This window comes from Cupressus sempervirens, chromosome 9 (genome assembly GCF_028749045.1).
Source record: "Cupressus sempervirens isolate cs-2001-9-10 chromosome 9, ASM2874904v1, whole genome shotgun sequence".
Classification (NCBI taxonomy): Eukaryota; Viridiplantae; Streptophyta; class Pinopsida; order Cupressales; family Cupressaceae; genus Cupressus; species Cupressus sempervirens.
Window position 1 is genome coordinate 822,040,775 of NC_143126.1, and position 26,274 is coordinate 822,067,048.

Here is a 26,274-nt window from a genome sequence, read left to right on the forward strand (position 1 = left end):
ATTTTCCTCCAAAACTCACATAGCTACTCCCAACACCGTTCCCACAAGAAGACAAAGACAACGAGCCAATTCAGAAAAAACCTCCGTTGGATGAAGACTCTCGGCAAGAGCTCTGGAGGAAAAAGCTCTATTTCACGTGCAAGGAACCATGGGGACCAGGTCATCGCTACCTTGGGAAGGGAAAAATTCATTATATTGAGGTGTTTCTTGATGACGACGAAGGACAAGTACCTATAGTGATTGGTGAAGAAAGGAACTAGCAGGAGAGAATAAGTACCCTAATACAAAAAGGCGATTCCATTGCTACACTCACTACAATGGCTGGAAGTAGTATATTCAAGGTTCGTGGCACACTTCACGAGAAACGAGTCACAATCATGATTGATAGTGGCTCCACACTCAATTTCATCAATTCATCCTTAGTCACTAGTAAGGGCTTGCATGCAGTAGAGCATGGAGGATTGGAGGTTAACGTTGCCGGAGGAACCTTGTTACCCTGCACTCATGTGATCCCATGACTAAAAACTCACACAATCTAATCCAGAAACATTGCTCACATACTAATGGATTGTGGAAATCTGATTATGTTAAACTATACCTTGACAGATGATTTCTTTGTCATAGATTTGGTTGATACTGATATCATATTGGGCATCCAATGGATGGAGGCCCTTGACCAGTACACCCAAAGTTTCAAGAGGATGGACTTCTCATTCGAGACGGATGGCAAGAAGGTGCTGCCAAGAGGAATGTCAAATAAAGGATCGAGGGAAGTCACAATCAAGAAGATGGAGGTCATTTTCAAACATGATAAGATCCCGACCATTGTAAGTAAAAACATAACAATCAACACCTTGCCCCATTCCTTGGATAATTGGCAGGCCCATCTATTAGTCGAGTACTCCAAGAACCATTTTGCATGTCAGTTGATGGATGGCTATATACATGATGAAAGATACAAGGTTATTGATGATATCATTTATTACGGCGATAAGATCTACTTGGTACCTGACTCGAAATTGAAGAAGTTGATTACAGAAGGGTTCCAAGCATCGGATTTGCATTTGCTTGAGGACAAGAAAAGTTTTGGACGGAAGGACTATAATGTTCTCGTCATTAAATAAATATTTAATCAAATCTTTGTTAATGGGCCAATTGATTTAGTATATCTCAGACCCATTTTTATTTTTGTTTCCATAGGAGGTGTAGCTGTTAGCTATCTTTGTACACCCTCGGAAAGGTTTTCCTGACAGGGATTTAAGCACAACTTGTAGGTAGTTGTTAGTATGTGTTATTTGGATTATTTCTTTGTACTGCGAGTTCCCGTTGGGATTCTACATTGTTCACCATTTCAGAATTGAAAGATCTTCCTTACTTGGCTTTTCGGTTTTGGTGGGATTCATTCCTCACCTTATTTCGTTGTATTACTTTGCTCAAATCTGGCAATTTTGCACAGTATCTTTGTTTGCAAATACCTATATCTATATCAATCTATGATTTGGTTTTCAATACTTATTGGTGATATTTGGTGTCTTTGGCAAATGCAATCACTTGTACTAATAACTCTAAGCATGGCCCAAATCATAGGCGAAGCAACCTGCAATATCTGACATCCCTCATGGCACATCAACCTACGACCGAGATAGATACTATATGGCCTTCATCAACCTATTGCCCATACTGTACGACCAAGGCCCCACTACCGTACTGCTTGTCGCTCCTCTCTCCTCTAACGTACAACCAACTGCATCTACCGTACGACTATCCATCCAATACCACTGTATGACCACCTTGGTTTGCACCTTGTACTTCCCTTCCCCCATCACTGTACAGACGCTCTCCTTGCACCGTATGGTTAGAGCATAGATTCCATACGGCTACTCCTATGCCTTGTATACCGTACGACCTCTGCTAAGACACATTGCATGGTCCTCAAGCAATTTCATCTCCATCTAGTTCAGCTCCCGTACTTGGGAACATTACATGTACCCACTCTGACTCCACAATAACCTTCTCCAAATGCAATTGTGACTCCTAGAGAGCCAATTGAGTACATTGAAGGGAGTCCACAATCACCTCAAGCTCCTCGGTGAGCTCAATGACCTCCCCTTTCCTAAGAATGTCTCATAACAGGTGCTTCCCCACTCAAGAAGGTAATCCTTGTCAGCGACCAACTGAAAATAATTATGCTTCAAAATCCTAGTAGCCTCTCGAAGTGCATGGAGCTCTGCTAGGGAAATACTACTATCACCGTGCTCATTTGACATAGGAGCACCCCAACCAGATGTAGTTAGCATCTGATAAATAACATCATAATGCTCAAGAGTTGAAGAGATGTCAGTATCACTTACCTTCAGCTGACTAGTCACATGATGTCTCTGCAACCCCAGACTTCTATGCAAGCTCTCTGCCTCACTAATTACACTGTGATAGGAAACTGAATCTAAATTGCTCACCCCATGGTTGCTAACATCATGTGGACTACCATCCTTGCTCACATCTGCAACCAAGGTACAACTACTCGGTACCTCTATCAAAACTTACTCTAAAGAGGCAGGAGCCCTCGCAGTATTGTAGTTCTCACATGACTCTACTACCCCCTCAACAAAAAGTCCCTGCAAATCCTAATTTTGGGACCCATCCAAAGCTTCCTCGGAGTTATCACCTATCATCAGGCAAGGAATATCAGACCCACAACAACTCATAGCATCCTCAAATAAATCATCAGGGGTGTCCATACCATCTGTGTCCACAACTCTTGACTGAACATTCACTATTATTGCTTGACTCTGCATAGGTGACTAAAATGTCCCCACTATTAGGGTTAATTTGGGACAAGTAATACCTGCAAAATAATGGTTAGAATTACAACAATAACAAAACTAACTATATTATTCTACCCTCTAATTTAACTCCAATCTTAAGGATGTCTCCAAATCGGGCTTCCTAGCTCATAGCTACTTCGTTTTCTTGGTAGCATACCCCTTAAGATTCTTCTTGGACGGGCATTCTCTATCCAAAGCTACTCACGTATGCATATGTTGACAACATCAAAATATCGGCCATGGTGGACAATGGAGATCTTAATATCTCCATGCTTCATCCTTTGATATCGACTCTTGACCATGGCGGACCATGGAGATCTTAAATATCTCACATGCTCCATGCTTCGAGTTTTATTAGCATTCATGGTGTTAACCCCATAGGTTAACACAATATTATCCGTAAGTATGATTCATTAATATAAAAAAATTCATAAATATAAATAAAACAAATACAATCAACAAACATACCTTTCTTACCTTCTTTTCTTGGTCAATGTGGCTCTATCCTTAGTCGGCCCTTTAATGAATTATTCCTTCTAGATTATCTCAACTCTATATTTACTTTCCAAAATTATTCATTTTCTAATTATTAGGAAAGGATAACATAATTTTTTGTTTCTTCTTTTTCAAGAGTTGCAACCTTTCATAATACAAATCCTTTGAAAAGTTACAACACGTCATAGTGATAATCCTTTCAAAAAGTCAACACTTCATAACTAAAATCCCTTGGAAACTTCCTAATACTTTATAATCAAAATATTTTTGAAGAGTCACAACTATTCATAATTATGATCTCATCCTTTCAATATCATTGATACTTTTTTAGGAAGTCACTTCCTTATTTTCTTCATATTACTTTCATTTTCCATTTTTCCTTTTTGAACTCCTTTGTTCTTCTCTTCCTTTTTTCTTCTCTCTAAAATGAACTCTCCTCCTTTTTATATTTTAATTTTAAGGAGTCGTGTCTATTTGTTAAACATCTCTTGACTTTTTATTAGATTTAGTTAATTTATATTATTCTATGTTATATTATTTATTTACTCATTTATTTCTGTTTATTTCATTTATTATTAAATTCTATTAGAAAGTTAACATACTTTCTACAATATTGTCTCTTGTATTTAATTTAATTTCTTTCTTCATTCATTGAAATTTTATTATTTTTTAATTATTCAAAATATCATACTAAATATTATTTTATTAATAATATAGATTCAATAATCATTATTTCCTTATTTTATATTTTAGTAATAGTTTTAATATAAATTTATTATTTATTTAATAATATTGTATTATCTAATTATTATTAAGATTCTATCTTAAAATAGGGATATTACAGTGACTCAATGTCATGTTGCAAATCAATAATGCTAGAGCCTTGATCAACCTCTGTTGACTCTAACATAACACCCAAATCACTAATGTTGCAACTGGGTGACTCTATACACGCATCGGTCCCACTTGAGCAAGCTGCTACCTCCTGCATTGAATCATCACTATGACAACTACCTTATACATTAGTGCTCACAGTCTCTGCACAGTCTCTAATAACAACTCTCTCCTCAAGAGAGTCTGAACAATCAATGGTAACAATTGCCTCAACTGCACTTGTATCATCTGGTGTTATAGGTTCCTTTCTATGTTTTTCAAATCTGATTGTTGTTGTTTCTAAGATTGGATTTCTATGCATGATATTGTATTGCTGGTTTATTAAACAATAACAAATTTTGAGATATTTTGCATGAGCATTTTACTAGTTATTTGTTGGTTGTAAATTGCATAAACTACCTACTGTGTCCTGGAATTTTTTGGTAGCAATTTTGAGTAGAAATATCCAGTGGTATATTACAGTTGTATCAGAGCATCGAACTTGCTAGCTTGTGGGACATATCTGCAAAAAGGTTTTATCATTTTTAGAGTTGTAAATTATTTAATAGAAATTTTTGTCAGAAGCTATTTCTAAGATGATTTGAACAAGAGTTGTATATTATCGGGCAACATGAGGAAATTAATTTGCTTCTATCCCAAATGAATGTGTAGTTTATTATATGGTATAAACAATTGTTGTGTTATCTTCAATGGGACTTCCTTTTGGGTCGAACACAATAGTTGCCAAGGAGTACTTTGTTAATTGCAGCTAGTGGACAAAGAAAGAAAAAATAACTGAATGTCATAGCAATGCAATGGGGAATTGAATGACTCGATGTCTATTGTTACAGAGTTTTGTCCGTACAATAAGCTATCTTCTATTCCGAGAAATTTACCCAGGATAATTGACTTAAGACATAATAAGGCAGATTATCATGGGATTAAGGCAGATTATCTTTATGACATTTTAATATTAACAAGGAGATCAAAAGGCGACGAAAGGGGAAGAAGACAAACATAGAAGTGGGGAAGGTGAAGAGTCATCTGTTCAAGCTTAAAGAAGGGAGATGAGCTCATTTGCAGCCATGCTTAAATTCTGGAGTTTGTTTTCAGATTTCTCTTCGAGAAGAGGGAAGCTTCGGCTTTCAGTTTCCAAAACTTGAGGACATAAACCTTGAGGCCCGACTCCCCGAATCAGATGCCAACTTGGTTCGGCATTAGGGGTGGATTCACAATAGAGGTCTCATTTGGTGTTATAGGTTCCTTTCTATGTTTTTCCAATCTGACTGTTGTTGTTTATAAGATTGGATTTATTGGTGGTTTGTAATGCAATAACAAATTCTGAGATATTTTGCATGAGTATTTTACTGGTTATTTGTTGGTTTTAAATTGCATAAACTACCTACTGTATCTTGAAATCATTTGGGAGAAATTTTGGGTAGAAATATCCAGTGAGATATTACATTTGTAGGGTCTTTGAGGGGAGAGAGGCAATTTTCAAAGTCAAATAATGCTCAAAGGCACATCAAAGGCTTAAAATCATTAATTATATTATAGTTTGTAATGCAACTTATGTTTTTTCATTTTATTTATGCTTTTAGTATTATTTAATTTATTTCTTACTAAGAGTTAATTGTGATTATTTTTATATGACACACTAATGGCCAGTGAGTAGCTCCTATTATTATACCAAATTACCAATGGTTAGTGGGTAGCTCCTTTGTCTTGTTGTGAGGTTCTCACACCACTGCCTGAAAATTTTTGGGGACCCCCTTTTTTATGCAAGCCTTGGCAATTTTTGCGAGTGTTGGGAATTTTTTGGTTGCCTTAGCAAAATTTGGAGTTGTCTAGAGGTTTTTGAATTGGTGATTTTTACACCTTGGACGCCTTCAGGCCAAGAGGGGATTTGGTTTGTTTTCACCTGATGCGAAATTGGATTTTCCGGGACATGTAATTTCGTCCTTAGGCCAAGCTAAATTCAACAACATTTTTCGATGGTTAAAACAATATCTGGCAGGACAAATTGCAAATTTTGAACTTAGACGGATTTTGAAAATTTGATATAATTGTATAAGTTTGAACATTTTCAAAATAAATTTTATATTTATTTGTTTTGGAAATTTTGAACTTTTTTCAGTGAAAAGAAATTTTGATAGTGAAATTGAATTTAGAGTTTGAATTTCGATTGCCAAGACAAAGATTTATTTTGTTATAAAATTGAAATTGTATTGCAAAATTGAAATTGGAGTAAATTGCAAAATCTTATTAATTTGGTTGAAATTTTGCGTAGAGGATTTTAGAAATGTTAAAAGAAATTGGTAATTTGGAATTGAAAATTGATTTTGGCTTGCTAGATTTGATTTTAATGATATTTTAATTGCCAAAATGTTGTCAAATGAAAATTTTGACATCTCCTAGGCTTACCTTATTTCTATTTTGCAATGTTGGGTCAAACTGACAATTAGAAGGGGCAATTTCGCTATGGGGCTTAGTTATTTTCATGTTTTATTTAAAACAGGGCCATTTTGGGGGCTCTAACTTAAGTTTTTGTTTCCCTCTAGGCAGGTTGGCCCACTCTGGAGGTCAACAAGGGGATATAAGAAGGGGCTTCCCCCCTCTTATTTTCTCATTCATTTCCACTCATCTTGCTTGGTTGAGCAATTTTTCCTCTAGCTCGGCGAATTTCTCCTTAGCAGCGATTTTCGAAGGTCTGATTTTTTCTTTTTTGGGCAGCAATTTCTTCCTTGAGGATGGGAAATTTCTGCCACAGGGTGAATTTGGAGGTGCAAATCTGATTTTTGCAAGAATTGAGCGATTTTTGGGGTTTGATTTTCCTCCTAGGGCAGCGATTTTTTCCTTCAGCTATGGCGATTTTGTTTGGTGGAGAGGCAAGATGATTTGAGATCTGATTTTTCGCAATTGTGAGCGAGTTTAGAAGGTTGAAATTTTGATTTGGAGCAGACTTTTCTGCCCTAGGGCAGCGATTTTCCTTTAAGTTCGGTGATTTTGGCAAGGAAGTCGAAATTTGGTGAAAGTAGCAGATTTTTGCAAGCAATTCATGTTTTAGGGCATCACATTTTGGAGGACTGAAATTTCTGAGATCAGATCTGAATTTGAAGATGCTTGATTATTGGTAGAAGGCAAATTTAAGGTAAGATTTTTGTTTATCTTTTGAGGTGAAAATTGGTTTTAAAGGGGGATTTTATTCCTTGTTCTTGCTTGGTTCGTTTCCCTTATCTTCTTCTTACACTTTTCATCCACCACTTCATCATTTCCATTGATAGGCTGAACTTGGGAGATATAAGTGTAGATTTCATGATAGGACATTTGGAGAGGCTGAAATAAGCTAGACCACCCTAGGATTGAAGTTGGAAGATATAAGTGTAGTGCATCTTAAGGTAATGAAGAGGCAAAAATAAGTGGTAGTCCCACTCCTAGGATTGAAGTTTGGAGATTGATAATTGTAATCCATATCATTTAGAATGAAGGGGCAGAAATAAGTGTTTAGGATGGTGGATGTTAGTACAGGCAAGGACCCAAAGGGAACAAATACCAAAAAAGACAAGGACGACATGATGCCTAAGACCATCTTCTGTAATGTTCCCGAACGGTTTTAGTAATGTTTCTGAAAGTTTCGAAATTTTCTCGAATGGTTTCGGAGATGCTCCCGTGCTGCGCGGCCTCAGTTGCCTCTGCTGCATGGCCACTGCCCGTGTTTTGCGGCCTTAGTTGCCCATGTTGTGCGGCCTCAGTTGCCCATGCTGTGCGGCTACTGCCCGTGCTGCATGGTCACTTTCCCAAATGGTTTTGGAGATGCTCTCGTGTTGCTCGGCCTCAATTCGTGTTGCATGGCCTTAGTTGCCCGTGCTGCATGGCCATTGCCTGTGTTGTGTGGCCACTTTATCGAACGGTTTCAGAGATGCTCCCGATGTTCCCAAGTACAGAGGACTGGGTAACTGGCGAAGATGAAGCTTGAATAATCCATATGTGAATAAAAAGATCAGCTTAACAAAGCAATGGGATCTGTACGGTGGAGGAAAGTGGAGAAAGTACGGAGTTGTTATCAAGAAGTTTGTATGGTGTCGGAGCAAGGCGTAGGAGAGGCCGTACGGTATCCACAGGAGTGCTGTACGGTGAAGAAGCAGGAGTCGTACGATCGGTGTGTCAAGGTGACTCCCGTACGGTAGGGATCAAAGGCCATACGGTGAAGGTGTTTCAGGCCTTATGGTGATGGTATGTTTCAGGCCGTAAGGTGGAATTAGCGGGTCGTACGGTGCAAATGAAGGGCAGTACAAAAGTTTGGAGGAGGGACAATCGTCGGTGAGTATTCATGTCGGAAGTGATACAACCACAACAATTACGACAATTTTTCTCATACAAAAATAATAACAAATTTAGATGAACTCCAAACAATAATAAAGACTTGAATACAAATAATCCTTCAATTAATATTTGCCAAAGATGAGCTCCGATTTGCCAGATTCAACCAAAGTAATACATGCAACAATGGAATAGGGTGAGTGTTGAAACCCACCAAAACTGCACGAGTCAAATAGGGAAGATCTTTTACTTCCGAAATGGCGAACGATCCAGAACTCCAACAAGAATTCGTAGTACATAGAAAATAATCCAAAAGCATACCCAAAGACTATTTACAAGCTGTGCTTAAATATCCGTCGGGAAACATTTCGAGGGTGTACAAAGATAGCCGACGGTGACACAAACTACGGAAACAAAATAAAAATGGGTCCGAGATATATTAAATCAATCGGAACCACAAATACAAATATAAACTTGGGCCCTATCTTAATTAATTAAAGTAACTAATTAAAGGTCTTTATATTATTTAAATTCTGGGACCAATTAATTAATTAATTTAATTTAATTATTACATTAAAATTTGGGGACATGACACCTCGAAAGTGAGGCGAATAAGTGATACCAATATCAGCACGGTCAACATGGTATAGTTGAAGGACAGATTGAAGGAAGGACAATCCCCCATGGTGAAGATCTACAAGAGCGAAATTGTACACGCGGCGGCTTTCCCTCCTACTTTGCCTTGTCCGGAATTGGTAATGGAGTGTGCATCCTGGTTTGATATTGTGACCAAGTCCATCATTTTTGATGAAGGGAAGAGAGTGTTGGCTAACATCAGTGGACAAGTGGTCCAAGCAGTATTCAGTATTCCCCAACATAAAGGCATGGCAGTGGTAATGATGGATCAAACAACCAAGTTCTTTGAGGATAATCAGGAGGCCTACTTTATTCATTTAAAGCAGAATTGGTTACACGAAGGCAAGAAGGGAGTTACCAAGTCGTCAAAGTTCAAGTCAAATTTCAAATTAGAGTATCGTGACCTTATTGTGCTTCTCAGCCGAGTCATGGGTGTGGCTCAAGGTATTCAGTTCGAGAGCTGGATGTACTATTTTATTGATGAAATTGAAAATAAAACGACAAAATTTGATTGGGCTAGAATTATAAGTGAAAATTTAGAGTTGCAACTAAGGACAATACAAATTCAAAAGCAATTCTACATGGGGTCTATCTTTTCTATCTAGTTGTGAGACTATATGAAAATCTTGGACTTAGGCCTTAGGAGTGATTGGCAATGGGCTGGGGCAATGTTTGGTGCATGAGTGCTATCCACAACTTCATTTGCACAACACCAAAGACTATAAGATGTTTTATGATGCCTTTGCCATGAAGACGGTAAGGATACTACAAGGGACACCTGCTAGGAGCCTTTCATCAGAAGCTTAAGCAAAAGTGAAGAAGTATGGGAGTTGGCTCATCCAATTTTCGCAATTCACATATATTAGAGTAGTAGGAAGTACAATTTGTCCCAAGAGACTTCCAAGGTAACCACTCGACAAGATAGTTTTGATGGAGTCGGCTAGGGAAGTTGAGCATTATGACAAGATGATGAAACTTAAAGGTGAGACAGGGATTACCTTCTCATTTGGAATATGCAATGGTACTTGCCCCAATCCTGTTGCCTTTGTAGTTGTGGAGAAGGAGTTAGAACAGTATCATCTAGGATGGTATAGAGAAAGATAGAGATTCGATCCTAATGGTCTTATCAAGACATCTCACGAAAACACATTCAAACATATTCCTACTATAGAAGATTTTTGGGCCAATGTACAGGATGACTTTCATGTGAGGAAGCTAGCTTTCTCAAGACTGTTAGTGGGCATGATGAGGGCAATCAAATAGAGAGGCCTTGATATTCTCGATCAGCTAGAAGATGATGAAAATGTGCTAAGGGAAGATTATAATATAGTGGATGGAATAGAATTGGATCCAGTGGATTGGGATGATCATCAAGATCCTTCCTTAGAGGCAGTTACAAGGACAGTTGATCTACACATTGAGTCATGGTACAATGAGAAGTTAAGGCATGATCATCAAGATCCTTCCTTAGAGGCAGTTACAAGGACAATTGATCTACACACTGAGTCATGGTACAATGAGAAGTTAAGTCAATTACAAAGTTAGAAGGTACGCCTAACTTATGAGAAGATGAAACCAGAGGAAGAAGGTCCAACGGAGTCAGTCAGACAGAAAGGTGGGGGCAGTAGCCAGCAACAAAGAGTAGTTAAGAGCAAGAAGAGAAATTTGGAGGATGAGAAAGGTAAAGAACATCAGGAGCCTCTAGTAAAGAGATAGAATGCAACATCGTCAAGAGAGAGCATAATTGAGGCTAGAAGCCAAGAGGTTAATGCAAGTGGGCAAAGGGTCTCGGTAGAGGTGAGCTTTGATTTAGAATCAAGTGGTTACAGTGATAGTACCGAGTACTCTCCTCTCTTAGAGAACCAACATAGAGATGATATGACAGTCACTGGTGAAGAAGAGGATAGGCAAATTGATATTGAGGAAGTAAGCTAGGTGCCAAAGGCCATTGGTGATGCTTTGCTAGTCGAACCAAATCTAGATTTGAGGAGATGCACTGCACCACCATGGTTAAGGAAAATGCTTATGCCAAGAGGCGAAGTGGTGATTGTTCGAATAATTGAAGATATTGAAGGGTTAGTGGAAAAGGAAGATAGTGAGAAACAAAAACATATTGCAAAAATGATGGCAAAGGTAATTAGGAGCGATGATGAGGGTCATCGAAAAGTTTAGATTGTTATACCAAAGGTTAGCAAGGCAGTTGATGAGATTGTAGCCCAGGAGTATGAGATAGTAGAGCATAACTTGGGAAGAATCACGGATGACATGGAGTGTGAGGAGATCCAGGAAGGCATGGTTACAATTAGGGAAAGGTTGAGGAAGGAAAACGAGAGGATTGTAAAGTTGGAGGCCGAAAACAAGTATTGGAGAGATTGCCAACCTATCCAACAATTGCCCTTCTGCAAGACAGCAAGAGCAACATAGAAGAGATATCGGATCAACTGCACAAAATTAAGGATTGGATCAGTGATATAATTCAAGATGGGCAAAATTTCTTGCCTTCCTTTATCTTGACATTCAGGTCATTGGTGGCTATTAGAGAAAAATTCAAAACATTTGAAGGGGAGTGGAAGGATTTCCTTCCAGTCAAGGACTTAGCCATTCCTAGGCTACGGGCATTTATTGGGCTACCGGTGAGATATTTGGAGAAAACCAAGTTGGTGGATAAAGGAGGAATGAGTACGGTGGAGTCTTGGTATGTTGCCTTGACCATCAGATTGAGGATATTTGAAGAGGTATGGAATGAGATTGCACAGCATAGCCCAGGCATTGACACTTCCATTTCAACCATGATGAGCGATGTTGGAGCTGCACTTGATTTTGAGGATATCAAAGAGGAGAACATCAATGAGATAGAGTTTGGGTCGAGATTGGATGAGTTGGGGAAGGTTTCCATTAAGAAGAGGCATTTGGGCACCCTTGCCTCCCTCAGTGCCTTTATTGGATGTGTGAAAGAATAAGAGAAAACACTACAAGCAGCAAGCAACATGATGAATTCAATTGAGCTCAAGATGAAGCACACACCTTGCCCCGATGAAGGAAGTCAACGACAGGCTAGCCAAGTTCATTGCCTTGGCTAAAAAGATGAAAAAAAAGGGTAGAATTATATTAGAGGATCATTTGATGTAAGCCCAAGTGGAAAATTCTCCTTCTTGGGTAGGATAGGTGTCTGATTCTGATTGGCTTCCATTTTGGTGCCTTCTCATTGGTTGCCACTTTTTCTTTTTTTCATTGGTCCATTGATGAGTTGGTGTCTTCTCATTGGCTGATGGGGTGGCAACCCTAGTTAGGGTTTTTGGGATTTGATCGGGATAGTTGATTTTGCCTCTTAATCTCTACCGTTGGTTGTAAATTTGGCCCCTATATAAGGCCATTTGCTCTTATATGTAAAGGGTTGAAGAAAATTGTTGCTTAAGATAATACCAAAATTGCTTCTCTTATCATTGTTGTGTCTTGCAGAGTGATTAAGAACACTTGGTGTTATTGCATGGTGTCTACTTCCAATAGTTAAACTTAAATTCCATTGAAGTTGTTAAAGTAGATTTTATTTCAAGAAAGTTATTAAGCAAGAGTAAGAATAAATGAATAGTTCTATGGTGATATTAGTGGATGTTTGATAGGGATCCATAAACTAGGCCATAGCATCCTAGCAGCTTGTTAGGAAGCCTTGCATGGTAATCTAGTATTTTTTTTAACTTGAATCATTACATCTATGGAGGTAGTGCCGCCGGTAATCTTTCATCAGATTTGATCCTCGTCCATTTGCTAATCTTTCCATTCATAGGAGTAGAAGTAAAGCAGCAAATAGTATAGTAGTTGGAGTTCATTCAAGAAGGGAGTTAGAAAATTAGAAGCATTGTTGGTGGACATACCCTCCATCATCACCATCAACATCATTTGGCGCTAACATACATCGCAAAGCTAGATTTCATCACCATCATAGCAAAAGTTCGACATCCTTGAAAGAACAACGTAAGCCCGCCTACATGATTAACCAACAAATCACATTAATATAATCGAGTTAGTATCCACAGGTGTAAGGAACCTTGGAGTTTTTTTCTCTTCATGAGTATTTACTTTTCAAGAGAGGGTTGAGTGTTTGGTATTCTATATCAAATATTCAATTGCTATATGTTATGTAGTGCTACAAGACTGACATCAACATGTCTTTTCATATGGTATTCTTGTTTTCAATTTTCCTTAGTCCACTGTTCTGGTCCTTCATATCTCAAGCCTGTTTGCTCCCCTCTTGTTTTAGTCTAGTTTTTGTTTTTTTGTTCTCTTTAGCTATGTATCTTTCTTGATGGGGGATCAGTGTGATCCCAAATGTTGATGCAGAAAACTGCTACACAATCTGTCTCAGAAACAACATTGACTAGAATAATGGATTGTACAAATCTAACATCATTAACTTAGAGTAATATTTTTTAATAGATTTTTGACAGCATTGTGTTTAGTTTAGTAATCTGGAACTCTTAAAGTTGCATCAGTTTTAAAACTTTTGAGCAGTTATTAGCTATTACTAGTCCCTAACTAGTTTGGTCCATCTTTCTATTGACCATGAAATATAGATAATAATATTTCCGCTTCAATAAATACTCTAGAATTCAGTTGCCAATATCCTTATTGGATGAATTTTTTGTCCAACTTAGTTAGATGTGCTTTGGGTGATTGATATGCATAAGGCATGTTAGTATACATAGTTGAAAGAATGTGTGCCCTGTGACATTGTTGTTCAATTTTGAATTGAGTTTCCAGATTGGCATGAGCCACTTCACCTTGCATTGTTTTATTAAGTTCAGTCATTTTGAGATAAAAACCTTGCCATGTTTCTTTTTCATTTCATCTTTCTGCATTTTACTTTTTTTTGAACTCTAACAGTTAATTGGTATTCCATGGAAATCAGGAGAGAGTACAGGTCGCAATGAGTGAATTCATCTTGCATTTTGTTCTGATGTTCAATTATTTTAAAAGCTCTCTGTTCAGTGTTTCTCTTTCTTTATGTTAAATCTCACACGGCTCTATTGTTTTCTTTGTTGAACTTAGCAATCAATTCTGGTGTTTGATGCTTGTCAGGAAAGAATGATGATGATACCAAAATGTCATTAAAGAAGTTACTGCATGGTGGGAATGGCTATTTCTTTGTGGAGCTTCCAGAAGGAACCATATTGGCACATATGCTGGAGTCTGGAGAGAAATTGCCTATGCAATTTGGGCGCGAGGTGTGTTTTATTAGCAAACAATTGCTTTCACATAAGAAGTGTTGAACAGCCACTGTGGATGTTATGTTCTACTTTACTTTGTGACTTAAAGACCATACTATTTTTGAACAACTATTTCTGGAGGTTGATATATAGTTTCTAACATTACACAGTATCACTCATGGCTTCTGCTGATTTACCTTGGAAAAAAAGACAAATATATAAAGAGTGTTGTTCCGTTAATCTAGGATTAATTAATATGGATTCACAGCTATATCTTCATATTAGATGTGTGAAAGTTGATAGAAATTGATTGCTGTTGCTGATTTGTGAAATCTATTGAAACTTGACCTCAATAAAATCGTTGCAGGCAGTATACATTGTCTCTATAACTTAGTCCAGGACGTTTATGCACTTTGCGTTAGCCTTCAGTGCCTTTCGAAACTGTTGGATTAAAAACCTAGTTTCTTTCTTTTTTGATTTGGATTTCAGAAACAGTTTCATTAATGTACACCAAAGACTATAAGTTATGGTTCCTTAGCACAACCAGTTACATCAGAAACTCTGCTTTCGAACACAATCAGGATTCACACCTATTCCCTACTAGCTGTGAATTGTCCATAGACTGTTTCAGGAGAGCCCATTTTCTGTGAGAGTTGAACTTAAAGTCTTTTTCCATTATATTTAACTGTATCAAAGTTAAAATTGGACAAAATGGCATTGGGAGCACTAGATATAGACTCAAATAGCCAGCAACTGGATTTAAATCCTCTGTTCGTAATCTGATTTATTTTGTGAATTTGGAGGACTAACTTAGCAAGGAGTTGGTGGTATTGTAAAACACACAATAAATAATATGTGAAGCATCATTTTATTTGGAATATAAAATATATATACACTTTTGTTAAACTCGGGGGAGAGATATATGCCTCAAAATCTGTTTAGGAAAGCTTATACAATTTTGCAAACTGATTCATGAGATGTACACCATAATTTGGAAATTTTGTTTCGAGAGCTAATTCTTAAAACTCTATTAGGAGACCTAATACAATTTGGCAAACTCATCAGAAGAGCTAAAACAAACTTGTCTGAAGATGCTGCCTTCACTATTTATTGGCTTTGAATTGAACCTGTTTATGCATTTGCAAAGAACCTGAAAGGCCACTGCATCCTTGCCCTCATTATGACCTGAAATGAATAGTCTAAAAATTGAAAATCAATTACACTTGGATGAGTATTAGTAGGGTACCATGACTTCTGATCACTCTTTCACACTTAAGAGACAATGGACCCCATTACACGTGGTTGTAATTATGCTCACTAGTTGCCCATTCTGTGCTTTATTTTGTATCAGCCAAATGATCTTTATTGTTGGCAATTTATGACAGACCATTTCATGGCCACCATATCTCTGGAATTTTCATGCTTCTTTTAATCAACTTCCTATGTTTTTAGTCTTAAATGGTCTTAATGTCAAACCTCACAAAGTTTCTATGGCTCAAAACCCCAAATGTTGGTAACAATTCCTGCAACTCAAACCTTAGAGACAGTATGCGAATGACACGAGAACCCCAATCGTTGTTTGAACTAACAAAAGGTCTTGTATTTAAGCCATGGAAAAATGCTGAAGGAGAGAGAGCAATTGACGTTTGCTCGCCTCTTGAAGAAGGCTGTCCACTAACTCCCTATATTCCACGGGTGGCAACATTAACAATCAAAGCTTTAACTGGTAAGCCAGAGAAGGAAAATTAGAGGTGTCTATGCTTAGTGGTTGTCATATGAACTTTTGCAAATGGTTGCTTAAATTAGTCACCTAGCAATAATGGCATTTCTGCAACATTTTAGATTCAATATTTTTGCTCACTCCTAAACAAGGTCAGAAAAACCAGTTGGATGGATGTTATAAAGTTTTGGAGCTGGCTTGGCCTTGGTGGGCATCTTTTTCTGCATTTTGTTTCAGACTTTCTCAAATCAAAGCTCCTTCATCAAGCTTGTAAAATCTCATCATCCTATATTAGAACCTTGACATCACCGCATAAGCCATCCCATATTAGAGAGGTTGATGAAATTCTCCAATGTAAAAGAAATCCTTCAGTTGACAATGATTTCTATTGGTCCTCCTTGACATTTATATGGAGACTACCAATCAAGTTTTGTAATACCAATTAGGATTTGTAGTAGGACTCTTCTTAATAAGATAATAGAGTTGAAATTCTAAAAAACTGAATCAATTTGTATTACCAATACATTGAATATATAGAGTTTATAGACACAATAAAAAGCTTTTACAAAAAGCAAAGTTGTCTAAATAAAGACGGTGTCTAAAAATAGAATTAGATTAATACAATTCACTAAATGATGACTAAACTAATATTCTAAATAACAAGCTAAAAATAGCAAGAATCTTAGGTACTATAAAAAGTCTAAAACCCTCCCTTAATGGTCATGCTATTAACTACCCTATAGAAGATTGTACATGCGTTGTCATAAATTCTTTAGAACATTTTGCTGTTGCTGAGACCCTCCTTGGATCTACAGAATCTCAATGACCAAGAGTAGCCAGACTTTGTCTAGATGAGTTTGCCACTAAACCTACCAGAATGTGCAAAATCTGTGACCAAAAGTTATCACAAAATGTCAAGCTTGATGTTGGATAACAAAGTTGCCCCTCGACATAGCTAGAGACACATAGCGAGAACATCTGCCAAACCCTCCAAACATTTGTAGAAGAGTAGGATTCCCAAAATAGACAAACCTTGAAAATGAAGCTTACAAAGTATCATTTTTAAAAAAAAGGATTAAAAAACCCTAAAACGAGGAACACCTAACATTAAATCTTGAGTCTAATTAATTTTACGAATTATAGATCCCAAAAAATGATTTTTTGATGATAAAATTAAAAAATCAAACAAAAAGCGAGCACAAAATCTGATATTTGGGTCTTGGGTTTACCATGGAATAGGGTTTTTAAACTTTTTAGATCTAGTTATACATCTCACAAGGTCCCCTAAGTCGCAACGTCTTCCTCTACACTTGGGACTCCAATACAACCCTTAATTTGCAAAAAAATCTAGTTGGGTAAAAATTATATACTAAGAAATTGCAATCTGGAATAAACTCAAAACTAAAAAATCATGCACTACAATTTTGGAAGACTCAAACTAAAAAATCACATACTAGCTGAAAAGTGTTATTTGGGCATCAGATGTAGAAGATGCCAGGTAGTAGTAGAAATGTGACATTTTGCAGAGTAAATCGTGAAAATGGTAGACTTTTCACAGTTGAAAATTGCAGATAAAAGATAGCAAAGAAAAATCGGGTATTTTTTTAAAAACATGAAAAATTCAAAAGCCTTGGCATGATAGACACAATGAAAATCGTGTAAGATTTTTTTTAATTTTTTATTTTGCCCCTATAAATGCTCTGTTTTTGCTTTTGGACATGTGAGGGTTTTTTGCAAATCGGGCACCCACAAACACAAAAAAAGGTCACACTAGATCACAAAAATACAGATGCAGGTCTTTTTGTTAAATGCCTTTAGAAAACTTTGGTTTGTAGATATTCAAGTGTTGGACAGGTTGCTGTGATTGTTTTTCCTTTTTGATTGGTAAAAGGCCGAGGCCATGTAAATTTTATTTAAAATAGAACAATTTTACAACATTCTCTGTTCCAGCGGGCATTGGTAGGAAAGAATGGAGAAGAAAAGCTCCAGTCTTGCTTGGGACAATGGTCCCATACAAATTACATCCTTAAAAGGGGCATACCCCAGTGATATACTATTTATTAACTTGCCACTTACAAATTTTTGGTTTAAGAGAGAATTTAGATCTGACCCTTTTGTGTTTGAGGTATAGGGGAAGGGTTTCTTATAGTAAATGCTCTTTAAGTTTCATCTACAATCTGAAACTGCAATAGGATATTTTCTAGAGAACTTGAGAAACTCGTGACCATAGACTTTCCCGTTGTGCTCCAGTCACTTCATTAACTTGCTGCTACACTGAATAAAACTTCAAACTTTTCCAAATGATTAGCATCCTTTATAAAAAAGGTTGGGTATTCTTATCTTTTCAAGACTGCCCTGTATTTAAAAGATTTTTTTAGAATAGATACTCCTTTAGCCTATCTTTTAATTCAAATTTAAACTGTATTCATGATATGAAGATAACAAATTATCGAATAGAAAGAATAAAAATGTAAAATTTAGAAACTATCATAAGAAAGTAATATATATTAAAAAGGGAAGGTTCTAAATATATGTATCCTCTATTACGATAATTGATAGTTTCTATCATCTCTGTTCAACATCTAATGGTTATCTATTGTAATCTTTTGTAAATATTAGAATGTTTCTATTCTTTATGATTGTTTCTTAAGGAAACATCGTTTAGTCTCTTTGATCTCTTGATTGCTGTTAATAACAAGCAAATATTTTCTAGTTACTTCGTAATATGGTATCAAAGCCAATACTGTAAATTTTTTCAAAAATAATTATAATTTCTTGGTTGAAATTATCTGCCTTTTTTTCCGAAATTATTTACATGCATATTTGCTTCCAACTCTCTCTTTAATTTGACTAAGGTTTATGTTCTAAGAGATCATAATTCACCGACTTCTGGTTCGGTTTCTGCAACCCATTTCTGTCCAGATCCATATTTTTTTCTGCACATATTTGCCATTTTTTGTGATTTTTTTTGCAGCAGGGCTGTTTTTGTTCAAAACCCTAATTTTGGGTTTGGATATATTTTCTGATTCAAAATTCTTGGTGGGTTTTTTGAGATCTCAATTGGGTTGTTTGTTTTTCTGGGTGCCCCAATTTTCAAGCCAACCGCTCTAGAAAGTGACAACATATTCTTTTTTGTTTTTTCGAGCTCTCTTTTGGGTCACCCTTCAAATTTTTTGGGTCTCTACTTTTTGAGGGTTGCATGTACTTGCATGTTGTTTGCACGTGCTGCTTTATCATGCAAAGTCTTGTGTTTTGCCTCCCTTAAAACTTTTAGTGGGTTTTCATAATTTTTTTCCTTTAAAAAATTTCTAATGGGTTTTTATATTTTTTCCTTGATTTTTTTTTCTTATGGGTTTCTAAAAATTTTCCTTTAAAATTTTCTGATTCTATAATTCGCAAAATTGTGTCGGATTCCTTTGTGGGTTTGTAATTTTTTCCTCAAAATTATTTGTTGGATTTAGAAACGAAGCTGTCATGTTGGTTTTTGATTGATTTTTCACCTCAAAAATCATGTTGGGTTTTGATTGTTTTTTCACCTCAAAATCATTTTGGGTTTTGATTGATTTTTCACCACAAAAATCGTGTTGGGTTTTGATTGATTTTTCACCTTGAAAATCATGGCTTTTTGTGGTTTGTTTTGGAGCATTATGCTCATCTACAAAGTTTTGGAGCATTATCCAAAGTACCATCAATAGTCTTCTCAGCTAACATCCTCTGCTCCAGACTCTGAAGGCTCCTAGAAGAAAAACATTCAATGCAACTATTGCTTCAAGGTTGGGCACATGAAGGTTGAATGTCAGAAGTGCTTAGTTGCCCTATCTAAGCAATCTAGTTCGCAACCCACAGCGAACAATGCGGAGCACCTTGAGCAGACAAAATCTACCTTTTACGTGTTTTGATAGCTTCATGCTTTGGATATATTAACCATTAAGGGAGGGTATTATGATAATAGATAGTTTCTATTATCTCTGTTTAGTATCTAATGGTTATCTATTGTAATCTTTTGTAAATATTAGAATGTTTCTAATATTTAGCTTTCTGTTTCTAGAATAGAATTTTTCTATTATTTACGATTGTTTCTTAAGGAAACAACTTTCAGTCTCTTGTATAAATTGATCTGTTGATCACTGTTAATAACACACAAATATTTTCCAATTACTTCATTACATCCTCTGCAATTCTAAATGTAAAGCTAAGTTTGAGTTTCTCGAAATCCATACTTAGAATATATTTTACTAAATATCCAAATGGAGATTAAAATCAGATAGCCACTCAACCCCAGAATAGACAATAGCTTTTCTTCTTATTGTTAAAAGTTTTCTGAGAATCCTATTCACAACAAGGGAGATTATATTCCAATCCTAAGATTAGTCATAAAATTTAAAAACAGTATTGGATTTAGCGAGATAGATTCCGAAAAGGATTAAATTTCCTTGAGTTATCCATATAGGGATTGAACCAGAGATTAATGATACAAAGATTGTGATATACTTACCTTGTTTCCAATTATGATTATTATTTCTATGTGATTATCTAAATGGTGAAAGATCTGAAAATAGTGGATATGAGAACTATACTATTCTATCATAATTCCACCCTTTCAATCTAATCCTATACATCATATCATTCGGACTTTTAAATGGATAGCATAAGAGAGATCCAGGGAATTAGAATTTACTGCAGAATTATTCCATGTATTGTTTATACTGCACAACTATTCTGTGTATTGTGATATCAATGACAATCTAACAGGGAGGACTAGTAGGAAACTAGGCATAATTGTTGCATTATACCCTTGACACTTGGCTCAGGCTCATTGGACATTAGTGATGAGTCAAGAAGATGTTCTTATGCCAAGATAGGATAGTTGGAGTAGTCTAACTCATTTCCTTGGAGGTTGGAATCAGGATGCCCTTTTACCTAGGGTTAAGCTTATTAGGCATAGTGGGATGCTTAAGGACAATTGATGTGGGAAGTTGTATCAAGATGGAGAAGTTGTTTGTTGTCATCAAAGTTAATTAAGAGAAATGTTAGGAGACTGTGAAATACCCCAAGACATATTAGGGTGTGTTGATCTTATTGGAGGGTGGTTGTTGCGAGGAGGATTGTGGGTGTGAGTGTCAATCATTGCTTTCACTGGGTACTCTGCATCAGAAAACTAAATTTATTCATTTTTCTTGATAATTTCAATATTATTTATTCATAAGGTAAGTCTGGGAACACAATCTATTTTATTTGGAATTGACAGTATTTAAAAAAAATTCAGACTGGCCTGTTTCATTACTTCTGCTTAGGTTCTTTGAACCTTTAGTTATCTTATTTGATTATTGGATTAATATGTTTTACTTATTGCAGGTTCTTGCCACCTTGTTAGGGAAAAAAGATAGAAGTGACTGGAAGAATTGCAAACTAAGCAAGGAAGAGGAAACATCAATGGCAGAGGACTTCAAAAACCGTTTTGAATCATTTGATCCAATGATTTCAACATGACCACTAACAATTGGTTGCTTTAAGATCCTGTAAGCTATCCAGTTATGAGTTTTGCATCATCATGGAGTCGGCCTTTGCTAATATTTCTAGTGAAATTCATTATTACAACAAAATTATAAGTTTTGAGATCTGCTTGTTTGCCACTTTTACTTTAGTTATGGATTTTTTTTGATTAATTTTTTTTCCTTTAGATCATTACTTTGTGATTGCTCCTGTTTAGAAAAATTGACCTTTAATAATAATTCCATGATTGTTAAGGAAGTTTTCACAAGGAAAGCCCTATTCTATCTGTTTCTGTCTGCTGTGTGCTGATGATGAATTAAAGTATCTATTTGTAATCAATATTATGTGTGTGTGTGTGTGTGTGGCAAAACCCATGAAAGCAACATCAGGAAATGTCCAACCTCCAAATACACATAAACAAGAACTACTTAGCAGAATAATATATGTCTCCTGCTTAAATTACAAACCAGAAGCACATGTAAAACTAATAGAGGCAAGGACTCTAAATAGCATAAAAACTAATACAATTACTTTTCCCCAAACCATAAACACCCTGTCAAGAAAAGTCTTACAAACAAGACAAAATACAAACATAGATAAATCTGCACTCCAAGATACAAACAGCCATCACCAAATTATAACTCATAGACTTGTACTTGGCAAGTCCAGAATGTTCAGCTTCGCAAATACTTGGCAGAAACTTGGCAACTTAGAAAGTACTACAAATTCAAATCCCTCAAAGAAACACACCGGCCATTGTCATCACAGCATGAATCTTGGCCCCTTTAATCACCTCTGTTCTTCTCACTGCCCTAGTCAGCTATTCATTCACCAAGAGTCTGCATTGTGAACCCATTGGTGAATCCCAAAATTTTATTTATTGAAGATGAGGCTACCATGGGCCTCATGCCCATGTGTGAGTTCTGCAGAATTCCAAGTATTTTGTTGTTGAGTAGCAATTCATGGACACCCTGCAATTGCGTAGTAGACACCTCCAACATATCACCTGTGAGATAATACCTCCATTTCGGTGACACATAGTGGACTTCTCTTGCAAACATCTTGTTTTCCTTCTCAACATCATTCCCCACATCCTGTTAGACTTTATTATACTCTCCATGATTGCCATGTCCACAGAAAATGGTTTCCATTACTGCTTAAATTCCTCTAGGATAATCCCCCTTGATCTAAAATAGCCATTATCTTCCAAAACTTCCTTACCTAAACAAGCCTCCACCAATCTCAAGATGAAACCTTGCTTACAACTAAGATTCACTTTAAACAGTTGTTTGTGACCAGGCCTTGTGTGAATTGGTCCCTGAACAGCCTGCCCGTTGCCATTGAGAGAAGATCCACAGAGCACAGCCTCAACAGCCATGTAACTACAGCTAGAGCCAACCCAATACGGCCAGGTGCACATTCTAAAAGCTCACCACTCCCAATACTATAACTTAGGATGAAAGCACTAAACATAAAAATCAAAGTACCTGTGGAAACTCCTACAGGATTTTTTAGAATGCGACTGCATACATTCTTAGTAATCTCCTCTTATATAGCAAACTCTACTCCATCATAATGTCAATACATCATATTAAAAATACCCAAGGTGGCTAAACCATTTTTTATTATTGAGGTCAATTATCCCAATATTTAATCTCCCTACTTTCTATTAAAGATATATTTTTTGGTATTACCCCTGGACTGGCCATAAAGTCCAATTTGTTTTGCAGTAGCTAGCAATGAGAGATTGAAAAGACTGAAATTTCAATTGCCACACAAATACTTGTCTTAAGGTTACCTTGAATTTCCAATAAGGAGATTGTTCTTTCTCAAACACATTGACATCATCTGTGAATCCCCTTTACTTCCAGCACTTTGCAATGTTGTTGGCTTGCTCCTGTAGGAAAATAGAACCTCCAGCACAAATCACTTTTATTACTGTGACACATATCCAGATTTTACCCAGCTCCAGGGTTGCCTTTAGAAACAAGTTGCATATATCCTTCATAATCCTTTGGCTTGGAAGCCAAACCCTAGTACATAATAAAGGAAAATCTGATATATCATATTAAAATTGCCTAAGGTGGCTAATCCATTTCTAATATTGTGGTCAATTCATCCCCATTGCTAATCTCTCTACTTTTCATTAAAAAAAAAAAACTTTCATTGTTACCCCTCGATAAGTCATAAGGTCCACCACTTTGGTTTGTATAATAATGCAAGATCTTAAAATAATCAAATTTTGACTGTAACTAATACTAATTCTAAGATCACCTTCAATTTTCAATTAGAAAATTGACAGTTCTTGACTACATTAATATTGGCTGTATCTCCTTGTAAATCCACTTCTTTCTTGTCTCCCTTAAAAGTGTTTTTCAATCCAGCCATCATTTCTTATTATCCCACAAAGTTGTTGGTTCACTCCCTGGAAAATAGAACCTCCAATGTCAAATCACCTTTCTTATCACGTAAGACATAACCTGCTCCATCAAAATTTAGTTTCACCTCCCCTCTTAACCTTTCCCAGCTCAACTCCTTCCAACGTCTTCTTTTCTCTATTTGCCCTTGAATGGGTAAGGTGCGCTATATATTGTTACAATGTTATCCACTTGAGATATCAAATACCCACCAACCACCACCTCCATTATCTATGATCAGCCGAAATTTTGGATAGTAATTGGGCATTGTGAACCATGGGGCTAAAGAAGAGCCACAGGTGACGATTAAATTTTGTAATATATATGCAATGTGAACTTCCCTAGTCTAAATGGAGCAAAATCAGTTAATGTACATACCACTGATTTGTGAGAATCTAAAATCTAATCCTAAACAGGAATAAAATTGCTTGTTATCTGTTTGTTTTTCCAGTTTGCCAGTCGTATCCATTGGGAAATGTTGTCCGTAGGCATTTGCAAGCTTTTATCAGTTTTTAACAGCCATAGATTGACACATGTTAATCTGGAAAAATATTTTAAATACATGGGCTTGCATCCTATTTTATTTGCCTTGCACTCTTATTAAGAAAAAGCTAAAAGAGATTTGCTGTCATGGCAATTCAATAGTGAGCCATTTAAGTGTCATGCTATTTAATTTAATATTTTACTTGCAGAAAGCCTTTTAGGGTGTACTATTAGCAAAGTTGGAGCCAAGGTGAACAAAGATTCAAAATGAAGCTACTTGACACAATAATGCAAAGATCAATAGCACACTTGCAAAGTGAGTGGAGAAAAGCTATTTTCTAATTTAAAAAATATATTGTAATACCTTGATCTTGAAAGGATTATGAAGGCTTGATTTCAATGTTGGTCAAATTTCAGAATCTGAAGAGGTGGAGGTCGAAACACGCATAATATGTAAATTTATGGAAAAACAATCTTCTTCTGGGCTTCTCCAAAAGGACCTTGGTAAATTTTTCAAATTATAAAGAGGTGGAAATTCAAGATAAACAGGGAAACAATCTTCTTTATAGGCTTCTCTGAAGATGATATCATACACCAAACTGGGATCTCTTGTTATTGATTTGGTAGACCTTTTTATATTTCACCATCATCAATTGTCTTAGATCTTAACATGTAGATGAAAAAAATATAATATTAAACTTTTGTGATGGTTCAACAATCAAATTCACTAGCACAATTATATAAGGCTGCTCCGTTAGCCAGTCAATTAAGATGTTGTGATGTATGGAGTAATTGATATTTTCTGTCCTGATGAATAATATGTGTTTTTTCTGATCAGTGTTACTATAATCTATTGTCAATCTGAAGATAAAGTTTATAATGCTCGTGTTTTCATTATATTTATAATTCTCTTGACACTTGAGGTCCAAAAGTACACACATTTGGTGCGTTCTACAATGAGGAGTTCAATAATGAATTTTTTTTTTTTTTTTTGAAATATGATAATTATAAGGATAGTGTTGATGTATAGCATTAGTTGAAGTAATATTAAGTACTTGAATTCATGTTTTATATGAACTCTGTTTTACTGGTGTATATATATATTGAATTGTTATAAAATGAATTCATCATTATCAAGGGCCTTGAAATTATATAATCTGCCACCGATTGCAAAGTTTACATATCACATTTGTTATGGTGCAAACTAATGGTTAGTTATGCCCATGTAGGGGCATGACCCCACGTGGATTCATGTCTCTACAAGGACATGACTCTCCATTCTTATACGTAAGTGGTACCGAGTGGTCATTGGGATACTATATCAATACACGACATATACAGTCCCGGAGATTGCTCTCCCTGAAGGTAAATAAAGACAAGCACATCAATCCTTCATTGTTGTTCAAAGTTAAAGATCTGCAACATTCAATCAACACCTTCAGCCTAAGATACAAGTAAGTTAATCTGAATTTTTACAGTTTGATATAATAGTTTATCTCTATTAGAGATCCTTACATTTACATGGTATCAGAGCCATCCTGATAAGAAATTATATTATTTAGAATTAACACCAAAATCTTAGATTTCAATATTAAAATTTTATTCTCTAAATCAAAATGGTTAATCACGTAAGACTAGAGGATAGATTTGAGGGAGCATCAAAATTTTCATTATGGAAAATTCGAGTCATGATAGTACTAAGAGAAATGGAATTAGAAGAGTACGTAGAATCAAACAAATCTATTCTTGAAAATGATCCAGATGAGACGACATGGAAAAGACATAACAACAAGGCCATGAAAATTATT

The 26,274-nt window shown here is 36.1% G+C and overlaps 1 protein-coding gene across 2 annotated transcripts in view; it reads left to right on the forward strand.

Annotated features, from left to right (window-relative positions):
* Positions 1-25,303, forward strand: part of LOC149541217 (CwfJ-like family protein / zinc finger (CCCH-type) family protein) — a 229,646-nt gene extending 204,343 nt beyond the window's left edge. For both annotated transcript variants that reach the window (XM_089802225.1, XM_089802224.1), the window contains exons 9-12: positions 14,226-14,371; positions 21,429-21,592; positions 24,676-24,782; positions 24,884-25,303. In XM_089802225.1, the coding sequence (XP_089658351.1) occupies positions 14,226-14,371; positions 21,429-21,563 (281 nt within the window). In that variant the 3' untranslated portion in view covers positions 21,564-21,592; positions 24,676-24,782; positions 24,884-25,303. The remainder of the gene's footprint in view (positions 1-14,225; positions 14,372-21,428; positions 21,593-24,675; positions 24,783-24,883) is intronic.
* Positions 25,304-26,274: the final 971 nt, after the last annotated feature.